General features: G+C 33.2%; 1 protein-coding gene across 1 annotated transcript in view; it reads left to right on the plus strand.

Moving 5' to 3' along the window:
• LOC147471612 (uncharacterized) overlaps positions 1 to 3,598 on the plus strand; it is a 31,936-nt gene extending 28,338 nt beyond the window's left edge. The window contains exon 7 of the mRNA XM_086538250.1: positions 3,400 to 3,598. Within this exon, the coding sequence (XP_086394376.1) occupies positions 3,400 to 3,598 (199 nt within the window). The remainder of the gene's footprint in view (positions 1 to 3,399) is intronic.
• The last annotated feature ends 8,902 nt before the right edge of the window (positions 3,599 to 12,500 follow it).

Raw genomic sequence — 12,500 nt, forward strand, 5'->3', positions numbered from 1 at the left:
CTATCATTATAATCCTTATCATTATTATTGTTATCAATTTATCTATTATGACAATATATATAATGCTGATGAAAAAAATATTGTTATTATTATGACTGTTACCGTTATTGGTATCATTATTGTCATCATTATCAACATTATTGATATTAAAATCACGATTATCACAGTTACCATTATCATCAAGATTGATGTCATTATCATTATTACTATGATTATTATATTTTTTTTATTATCATTATCTTTGCTATTATTACTGTTATTGTTATCATTATCAATATCATCATCATCATCACCATCACCACCACCATCATCTTCATTACTATTGTTTTTATCATCATTATTGTTATCATTTATATCATTATTTAGCATCCTTGTTTTTGCCAGTTCTCAGAGCACCCTTTACATTCTCGAGATCTGTCAGAGCCATTCCTGTTCTTCATAATCATTCCTATTTGCTAGGCCTACTTGATTTTTTTCCCTTATATTGTTTTCCTATTTTCAATACGAGGTGGTAATGGCGTCTTTTATTGTTCCTTCCTCCTTGTTGCTTGTCAGTTGATTCTCTGCAACATTTTTTTTCCTTTTTCCTTATTCTGTGAATTATTTTTGGCATTAGCGTTGGCGTCGTTTTTTTTTTATTGCCACAAAATTACTTTTTTAATAGCTGTTAATATCTAAAAAGTTATCCTAGTTGCTGTTTTTTGTTGTTTTTCTATTGGCTTTTGAACGATTTTCAGTTTCGAGTGATGACGGCGTCCTTTATCATTTTTCATTATCCTACTGTAGCTTGTCAATTGATTTGCTAGAACTTTTCTCCTTCTTAGTTGCTTGTCAATTGATTCCCGGGAACTTTTTGCTTGCCGAATGCTTTTCAATACGGGGGAAGGTGCCGCAGGACCTCCACAATGCTTGGCGTATTTACACTGGGTGTAAGGATGGACTGAGTTTGATATCGTCCTAGGGAAGGAGTCCGCAGTTATCCTTTGTAGTGCTCCTTGAGGCGGTCTTCTTCTTCATCCTCTGGAGAGATATGAAGTTTTCGCCGGAAGTAATAGAAAAAGTTTCTATTTTTCTTGTTCTTTTTTTTATGAACACATATATATATTTCCTCTTTCTTACGGAACATTTATGGAAATGTATACTTTCTTTGCATTCGCATTCTTCTTCTTTTTTATATTCTCTCTTTGCGTCCTTTCAGTTTTTATTCTCTCCTCCTCCTTCCCTATCTCCCCCTCCTCTCCTTACCCCATCCCCATGTTACATAAAACGCCACCTATCACCCACCCCCCTCCCTCTCCCCTTTCCGCTCTCTCCTTCTCCCCTCTCTTTTTCATCCTGCCGTTTCCCCCTTACCTTTGTGCGTCCCTCGTACCTCACTCCCCTTGGCTCTCTCCCCGCGACAAGAAGGACAGTAGATACCGCGGCAAAACTTTCCCTTTCATGAAAAAGTTGCCGAAAAATACAATAATCCCTAAGGCCATCCGTCAGAACTGAGGAATGGGGGGGTGAAGAGAGTGCTATGCCAAGTGCCAGGTACGTAGGGGTCGTTTTCTTCTCATAAGTACGACGAGTGAGATGCTCTGTGATGCAGTGATGAGAACTTCATGTCCTGAGAAACTGCTGTACATCGTTGACTCCATAGGCGGATAAGAAGGAAGGACCGAGGATGAGAGATGGGGAAGGAGGAGGAGAGAGAAAAGAGAAACGCGTCAAATACATCTCTAGCGTTGTTTAGATATTCAGTCTCATTCATACCTTTCTTTCATATATATATATATAAATATAATATCTATATATAAATATATATATATATATATATAATATATATATAATATATATTATATAGAATATATATATATATATATATAAAAATATAATATATATCTATATATATTTTATATATATATGAGTGTGTGTGTGTGTGTATATGTATATATATATATATTATATATATATATATATATATATATATATATATAATATAGTATATATATATATATATATATATATATATAAAAAAATATATATATATATATAAAACATATATATATATATATTTATATATAATATATATATATATATATATATATATATATATATATATATATATATATATATATATATATACATATACAGATATGATGAAAACGATAAAAATGATGAAGATGATGGATATAATGATACTGACAATGATAATGACAATGAGGATGACAATGATAATGTATTTACATATGTATAATGATAATGATAATGATTATGAGTATGATTACGAATATTTGAACATTGTAACCTTCACTCATGCAACTTATATTCAATCGAGCAATAGTTCAGTCAGTTTCGTGCAAGACTTCTAATCAAGTGCCCCGATTTCCCGACCTAGTCAATAAGCCGTTTGATTGTTATTGTTGCAATCATAATCATTAATAGTTATATTGTCAGTGTTGTTATTGGTAGCATTATTGTTATTTCTACTAGTTACTCATCATCATTATTATCATTATCATTTTCATCATCATAGCATTATTGAAACGCTTACTATTTAAGCATTATCGTTATCATGATCTTTATTATTCCGATCATTATCATCATCATCGACATCACCATCATTTTCATTTTCAGTTTTTACTATTATAATTGTTATCATCACTATCATAATCATAACAAAATCATTATCTCCAATACCAGTATAACTATTATCATCATTATTTATATCAATATCATTATCATTGATATTATTACTATTGTTATTATCATATGGATCAATCATTATTATCATTACGTTTTCTTCCTGATATCATTATCATCATCTTTATTGTAATAATAATAAATATCATTACAATTACCATTACCGATATTACTCTTACCTTATCCTTATAATTATCATTATCATTATCATTATCATCATCATCAGCATCATCAGCATCATCATCAGCATCATCGTCAATATTTGTAAAAGATAGTAAGATGATGAGTGATATTGATAATGTGATAATTATGACAACATGTTCATGGTTCTAACTTCATAACAACAACAAAAATGCCAACAATGGTAATGATTATAATAACAATAATGATGATAGTAATAAAAATGATAATTGATGATAATACTGGTAATGATATTACTAATGCTAATAATGATAATAACAATAATAATAGGAATGTTAATAGTAATAATGATATTGAAGATAAATGATAGTAACAATAACAAACATAATAAAGATGATGATGAGGAGGAAGATAATAACTCTAATAATGATAGTGATTCTGATATTAGTAATATGGATAGTGATAATACTAAAATTTACCCTCATCATTAAAGCTACTATTATCATCATTACCATTACAATTACTGCCATTCATGGTAACCTCAGCTGATAACATAAGGTATACACATTTTAGCCTCAGCAATAAATACGCGGTCGTCAATGAGTCTTCTGCATCTACTAGTGGTACTGGACCATCATGTGATGCTGTCAGAGAAGATAAAAGATACCCACGGGAGAATCTGAGAGAGAATTTGAGACAAAACTTCATTCATTGGCGAACACTACCAATTCATCAGGAGCAAGACACAGGTTTTACTAAAATACGCAAGTAACATTTGAACTGTTGGACATTAAAGGTTTCTTATGATAAGTCGATGAAGATTTATTAATATCAAACCGAGATAACTGGAAATATCTTTTTGTGCTTCGAAATATCATTATAACATGCAAAACTGTGTTAAATGATGTTTTCTTTACTTTGTTATCTGTGAGTGGTTCAATCTGTAATTTCTTTTCTTAGTCTTTGCTATAATTTTTAAGATCCCTCTTAAGTATAATAAGTAGTCAGATTGTTCAGTAAAGCAAACTTAAATCTGCTTTACATGCACGACCTCAACATAAGCACATACTATGCAATGAATGTATAAGACTTAATGAACTGCAGAATTCGCAACATAACTCACACGAGGCAGACCATCATCCTACTCAATGGAGAGCCGTTGCACAGAATATCAAGAGCCTCTTTGATCGCATGTTGTGTTCGCTCAGTCATTCCGCTTGTCCGAGTCTGAAATGCGATTGGGACCTAAGTTTTGTTTGTACAAATGCACGAACTTTTGCGAGGCCATATTTGTAAATTCTGACCATCTGTTCGTTACTAATGTCTTAGGAACACTAAAATAGTATTAAGATATTGATCATATTACTGGTATAGCATTATGAATATATATATGTATATATATATATATATATATATATATATATATATATATATATATATATGTATGTATGTATGTATATATACATACATATATACATAACACACACACACACACACAACACACACATATCCATTCATTCCCTTTACAAAGTAAAGGGAACGATTACTATTATCTAAAGAGCGTGATCTCACGTGATTTTTAATCCAACTTACGTCTGCATAAATCGGTCATGTTTCTTCGTCAGGTTTCTCAATGATGTTGTAATTGAAAAAAAGCCTCAGATAGTTAATCATGGGTAAAATAACATAAACGTTTAGTTACTACATGAAAGACAACCACTAAAATGTTGTCAATAAATCTCATCTAGTTTGACTTTCGTTCATAAAACAAAAACAATGTAATTCTCTAATCCATCGAACAATAGCGTCCAGAGATAATACCACGAATCCAACAAAGTTACTTATTTTCACATGCAGAATTTTCACTCACTCTCGTTGGATTTAAAATGCACAAACGAGTATAATCATTGCATGAGTTTCAGTAATGTGTGAGGAAAGGCACATATCCAACAATTAAAACGTTTGTAAATACTCAACACGTCTAATAAGATGAGTGTTTTTGATTTGACTACGTAACCGGAAAGACATCCGTTTACTGTCGACTTTATGATATGCGCATTCGGTATATATGTTATGCTTCATGGAAGAGAATCAATTTAATTGATTTTCCTAAAGTTCGATTAAAGATTAAGTTCTCCTTTTTTGTGTTGTTGTTAATATGATTACTTTGCTTTTTTTATTGTTATTATTAATGAGGAATGATTATAAGCCAATGACAATTATATGACTTGGAAACTTCTGTCATCTAAATTTACTCAGATTCAGTGCAGAGCATTTCCTTTGTCTATCGAAATTACGAGATATATTTGTTACTGTCTACATATTGAGAATAACTTTCTTCGTATATTTATCATGAATACCAATATGAATTAGTCCTTTCAGAACCGTTGAGGATTAAGTCCCTAGTTTGAAATTAATTTTTACCCATTTTCGTTAAACTGGCTTTTATTAATCAAAGCTTTTCGCATTGAATTCATATTAATTCCCTAATTATGGTCAAGTGACTAAAATGACTACCCGATGCAGCATCACGAGTATCGTCCCATCGTACATCTGGCAAATAGAACAGGTGTATGAAACAATTATATTTGAGAATGGGGATCGCATCCTTAACTGGAAGATTTGATACAAGAAGGCATTGAATGATTTATTATTAGATAAATATAATGAAAGGAGTGATGGTAGTGATCATTAGGCCCTTGTTATGGAAACACCCTCTATATACAGGGAGGAAATAGTGCAGATAGTTAAGAAGTTTAACCCTTTCGTTGGACAAAAGATTCCGTTTTCTCAGTGGACAAAGCGGAATTTTAATCGATTATGAATTGCATCTTAAATATGAAGGCAATATAGCTCCGTGGATGAAAGTCTTCATAATATAAATCGGTTTCAAGTCATGATAATTTTTGTTTTCAAATTAAGCTTTAACTTGAAAGGCTTACTTTTGAAAACGGTACTAGGCTCAGAAGAATCATTAACAATATGAATTCTCTCTTTAACTCGTTATACTTAGGCATCTTGCTTATCCAAGAGAAAGATATGCTGATGAGTTGTGGTCGAATGAAAAGTACATCTTTGTTATGAATTATCTACTTCTATGTTTCATGTTACGTTGATTACTATGGATATAGTTTATTTGTGTTTCTGCTTACGAAACCGGGGTTGTAATCCGCAGATTGTAAACAAAATAGTGGATGAGATTAACTGGAACTAAATTGTCATAATGAACTAAACTTGAAACTAGTGATTTTCTTATCCAGTGAAAATTGATATTGTTTTATAATGCGGAACATGCTCTGAAAAAAAATGCATGGAAAAGAATAAAGAAAATACAAAACATTGGAAGTAAAATCATTAAAAAGTGATGATACAAAATCTGAATTAATGACTTCTCCAGATTTATATATTATGTCTTGGAATTTTTGCGACCTCATTATTTGATATCAGGCATATAACCAAACAAGTTTAGTGGGTCGCATGGTCTATTGGGTTAGTAGCCGGGATTGTCACTCTGACGACCCGGGATCGAGTCTCGGTCAGGGAGGTGAAATTTGTATTTAAACAAGTTCGTCTTTTGCTACAACCGTACACGATATTCAAAAGTCTTATTAGTAATCATTTCTTTATTATCTTAACTTTCATTCCTTAGTCTCCTTTGATTAGCCATTGTAAGGAGACAAAACCAAGAGATAAAAAGGTGAAAAGAATGAAAGAAATCAATAATATGTAATATTGTCAAAAGTTTGAATTACAAGGCTTTAAAATATGATCTCGTTTCCTAATTATCTCTTTTTTCTTAATATTTTGCTGTCTTTCGACATCTACAGATTAAAGTACAAACGATATCAAGATAGATTCACATTATCATCTAAACATGAAGGATATTACAAGGAAATATTTAGTTTGAACTGAATCCTAACAATACAAATAACAATAGTAATTATAATAATATCCGAAGAAATGAGAAGCCACATCCATGTACAAAAAACAACGACAAAGCCCAATTACATTTTTTTAAGCACGAATTCAGAAAAATAGAGATAAATTGTTATCATTAGAGAAGCTCTTTAGTTTTAACCACAGGGAGTATTGGTTTGTGGCAATATTTGAATGAAAATTCCTGCAGAAAGTTTACTACACCTTGCAAGAAATTTCTCATTATTTGATAAATTTTGCCCTGGAAGCGAATTCAAAGAAGAAAAAAGAAAGAAACTTCCAGTATTTCATGATAATTCCATTATCATATATGACATATTAAAACAGCATATGAAATGTTCACAACTACAAAATTACTGGCACTATATAATACTTCTTATCAGGATAGGTAAACCAACTGTTAATGTGGCTACATTTATACTCAAATGTGATACTCTAAGTTCCTAATAATTATGATATGTACTAACAATAGGGATATGTATTAAATAGATTAGTATCCCCTTATATCGTTTTCTGATGTACGCCTCCTATAGGCAATCTGCATAATTAAGCGCATGGAAACAATTGGAAGCCTTTTTGTGACTCAGAGAAGCCGAGTGAGGTATCTGAGGTATTTATCTTATTATATTTATGTAATCTTGCTATATATGTTTATACTGGAATAAAAATTTGATATATGATGGTGTCAAGATATATTGTAGTTGATTGATTATGTTACATGGTATAAGATCAGTGTGTTAAACTTGTATTAGAAAGGAATGCTTTACATTTTCAGTTTTACGGGAATAAACAATATGGATGGGAATGAAGGGGAATGAAGATTCAAGTTGTATAGAAGAATCAATAAAACCCACAAAATTTCCACAAGATTTTCCCTGTACAACTCACCAAGACTTGGCCCTCTGCTACACCAACCTTAATGTATTTAGCGAAATATAACGCAAACTATAAACAAAGTAATTCAGTATATGGATATTATGTGCGCTGACACGAAATATTAATTGTGAAATTCATATTTTCTTAGTCCCTCGGTGCATTATAGCATTTTGGTATTTGTGTACTATGATATAAAAAACATTGATGACTTTAAATAGATATATTATATCTACAAGTTAACATAAAGTATACGAGTTACGTAACCCATGTCCCAGGCTACGTGACGCTAGTGTACTTTATCAATTCTTAATAGCGATCCCACTCGATGACGTAACAGCTGACGCACAGGTCTGCTCAGAGCAGCCGACACGGTGTATCTGACTACAAACTTGTCCACTCTCTCTCTCCCTCTCCCCCCCTCTCTCTCTCTCTGTATATATACATATATATATATATATAATATATATATATATATATATATATATATATAATAATATAAATATATAAATATATATATATATATTATATAAATAATATATATATATATATATAATATATATATATATATATATATATATATATATATATATATATAAATATATATATATATATATATATTTATACACACACACCACACACACAACACACACACACACAACACACTCACACACACACACATATATATATAATAAATATATATATATATTATAGTATATATATATATATATATTGATATTATATATATATACATATATATGTATATATATTTGTATATATATATAGATATATAGACCGCTCTCTTGTTATGTATTATACATATATATTATATATGTATTTGTATATATATATATATATTTATATGTATATATATATGTATATGCATATATATATATATATATATATATATATATATATATATATATATATATATATATATATATATATATATATATATATATATATATATATATATATATATATATATATATATATATATATGTATGTATGCATGTATAAATATATCATATATATAATTCTTTTTTTTTCGCTTAAGGTAAATGTCACCATCTATGGTGACAGTACTGTACACGCCCATGACGATTAAATTCTAAAGAGACTACCATGGCCTTTCCACTGCACAAGGCTATCATCTTGTTGATTTTTTTTTAGAGTATAAGGTCACCTATTGTTGTTATTGATCTATTTGCGTAGCAATCTAATTCTAATTCTTGATATCATATATATCTAGTTACGTTATGTTAATTTGATACAAAATAGACTTATTCTACAACATATAATCTTATGTTAGAGGTACGATCTGTCTCTGTAACGGAAAGATTAGATAAAGAGACTAAAAGGCAAATAAGAAAAGAAAAGAGAAAGACTTATATGCAAATAAATACATAGATAAAAGAGAATTCTACAGCAAAAGTCTTAATAGAGATCAAATTTGACTGCATTTATTAAGGATATATTTGTCGATGGCGTTCAGAAAGTGTGTTTGGCATTAACTAATTTAATACAGTGTTAATTGATGGTGTCGATTATGCCTTCAATCAATTTACATTGTAAATATTGAAAGAGAGACATGTTAAAATGAAAACTCCCGGTATCCATGTACTTCTAAAACTAAGAATGTAGAAGTGACTAGATTTATGTAACTAATGGCATCATAAGTGTGGTATTGTTAACGCTTTCTTCTTTCTTTAAGTAGATTATATATATTTCACTATATATGATGCTGAATTCCCCCTCCCCTTTCTCTCTCTCTCTCTCTCTCACACACACACACACACACACACACACACACACACACACACACACACACACACACACATACACATACACACACACACACACACACACGCATCTATATATATATATGTGTGTGTGTGTGTGTGTGTGTGTGTGTGTGTGTGTGTGTATATGTATATATATATATATATATATATATATATATATATATATATATATATATATATATATATATATATATATATATATATATATATATATACATTTTTTTATATATGTAAATATATTTCCATTGGTTCAATTGGACTCAGTGACCGTTAATTTTTTTTTTCATTTAAGAGAGAGAGAGAGAGAGAGAGAGAGAGAGAGAGAGAGAGAGAGAGAGAGAGAGAGAGAGAGAGAGAGAGAGAGAGAGAGAGAGAGAGAGGGAGAGAGAGAGAGAGAGAGGGAGAGAATGAGAGAGAGAAGAGAGAGAGAAAAGAGGGAGAGAGAGAGAAAAAGAGAGAGAGAGAGAGGGAGAAGAGAGAGAGAGAGAGAGAGAGAGAGAGAGAGAGAGAGAGAGAGAGAGAGAGAGAGAGAGAGAGAGAGAGAGAGAGAGAGAGAAGAGAGAGAGGGGGGGAAGGAGAGAGAGAGAGAGAGAGAGGGAGAGAGAGAGAGAGAGAGAGAGAGAGAGAGGGAAGAGGAGAGGGAAGAAGAGAAAGGGGGAGGGGGAGAGGAAGAGGAGAGAGAGAGAGAGAGGGGGAGAGAGAAGAGACGTTGGGTGGGGAGAGAGAGAGAGAGGGAGAGAGAGAGAGGGAGGGTGGGGGGGAGAGAGAGAGAGAGAGAGAGAGAGAGAGAGAGAGAGAGAAGAGAGAGAGAGAGAGAGAGAGAGAGAGAGAGAGAGAGAGAGAGGGAGGAGGAGAGGGAGTCTGCTAGGGCGAGAGAGTAGAGAGAGACAGCTCGCGCGAGATCGCAGGAGCTCCACGTGCAGAGAGCCCGCCAGACATGAGAAGGAGAGAGAGAGAGAGAGAGAGAGAGAGAGAGAGAGAGAGAGAGAGAGAGAGAGAGAGAGAGAGAGAGAGAATGAGAGAGAGAGAGAGAGAGAGAGAGATAGATGCATAAGAAATATACACAGATATATATCGACTAGTATGTAAAGAGCTATCTGAATTGTAACTAGATAAACAATATATGGGCAGATCAATTTAAACATTTAAACATTTAAAAGAAAACGTGAAAAGGTAACTAATCTCTGGTTTATAGATATACTCTTAATTAAATAATGAGATCATTTATCCATTAATTAGCTTATAGATAGATACTGGGACGTCATTATCTCTGTAATGTGGCTGGTGTTTAATAATAACAGTATTGTTTGCTATGATACTGAAAGTTATTATATTGATAATGATGCGAGTGAGAGTGGAAAACATATATTTACCTGCGGAGTGATGCCTATGATTGTATATATCTATCTGTCTGATTGAATGACTGCAGTTCCTTCTCTCTTCCGCTCTCTTTCTCCTTCTATTTCTCTCTCTCTCTCTCTCTCTCTCTCTCTCTCTCTCTCTCTCTCTCTCTCTCTCTCTCTCTAACTCTAATAAAGGATTTCCAAAGCGAAGGAGAGAACGAAGATAACCCCCTCCTCTCCCCCCTCCCCTCCTTCAACCCTTCCCCTATAATGTTCACAAAAATCTCTTAGACAGCTACAACGCGAGTTCGTAGAAGGTTGTAGAAGGCATGTGGGGTCTAGGGGGTGGGGACGGGGTAGGGATGGGGTAGGGGGATTTGATGGTTGGGTTGGGGATGGTGTCAGGGGGGAGGGGGGATGGTGGATGAGATAAGACATCGAGTGACTTGATATTGACTTCTTAGAGTTGTTGCGATGATATTGGGAAAGGTCATTGAAGGGGGGGGGGGGATACTGACGTAGTGTTTTTTGTTGTTTTTTCCTTCTTTCTGTTGTTGTTTTTTCCTGACTTTATCTGTTCTATCATTTAATCTAGATTTATTTTTTTAATTCCAAATCTTTGTCACTCGTCTGTCTATCTGTTTTTATCTGACCCCCTCCCCCCCTCTCTCTCTTACTTTTATTCATTTCCTCTCTCTCTCACTTACTTTTATTTTTTTTCCTCTCTCTCATTTACGTTTCTTCCTTTCCTCTCTCTCTCTCATTCTCTCTCTGACTTTTGTTCCTTCTCTCACTCTCATTTTCTCTTTTACTCATTTATTCCTTCCCTGTTTCTCTCTCTTTCTCTCTTTTTATCTATTTCTCTCCCTTCTCTTCCATTCGCCTTCCTTTGTCCTAATTTTCCCCTTTTTGACCCTCCTTCCTTCAATCCCTCTATCTCTCTTTTTGTAACCGAGTTGAAAGATGCCTCGTAGATTTCTTTCACAAACCCCAAGAGTGGACACGCAGCTATGAGAGAGAAAAAAAAGAAAGAGAAAGGTAAAAAAAAAAAAAAAAAAAAAAAATCCCCTTTTCTCCTATTCATTCTCCCTCTCCTCGCCTTGATTCAGTCACTGCGATCTCTTCGTGTGTGGGAGCGGCTTGTGAGCGGTTAATCGCAAGTTCCTTTCACACACTCGCCACCCCACAACGGCCGCCCCTTCGCAATCCATAGTCCATTGTCAGTCTCGCCCTCTCCTTGGTGCTCGCGGGTCGTCCTGCTGATCGCTTTTCTGAATGTTGGCTTGTACATCTCTTTTCTCTCTTTTCAATCTCTCTTTCTTTCCGTCTCTCCACTCTCTCTCTCTCTCTCTCTTTTCTCTCTCTCTCTCTCTCTCTCTCTCTCTCTCTCTCTCTCTCTCTCTCTCTCTCTCTCTCTCTCTCTCTCTCTCTCTCTCTCTCTCTCTCTCTCTCTCCCTCTTTCTCACTCCTTTCATCCCTGACTACGTGTCTTTTGTTTGGATATGCATCCCCTTTTATTATTGAAGCTTTTCAACTTAGAGTAAGGCTGTATTTTTGATAATCGAAAGCTAGGTATTAAAGGCGACAGGGAAAGATGATGAAAACGTTATGCATCCGGTTGTTAATATTAATGGCGTCCTTTGATTAATTACGGGAGGTATTTCAGCGAAAGATCGAGTGAGGAAAGAACAGCGTTCTTGTGTATGTATTTGGATAT

Source organism: Penaeus japonicus, unplaced genomic scaffold, assembly GCF_977035675.1.
Source record: "Penaeus japonicus unplaced genomic scaffold, GWHDUDI00000001_assembly GWHDUDI00000007, whole genome shotgun sequence".
NCBI lineage: Eukaryota > Metazoa > Arthropoda > Malacostraca > Decapoda > Penaeidae > Penaeus > Penaeus japonicus.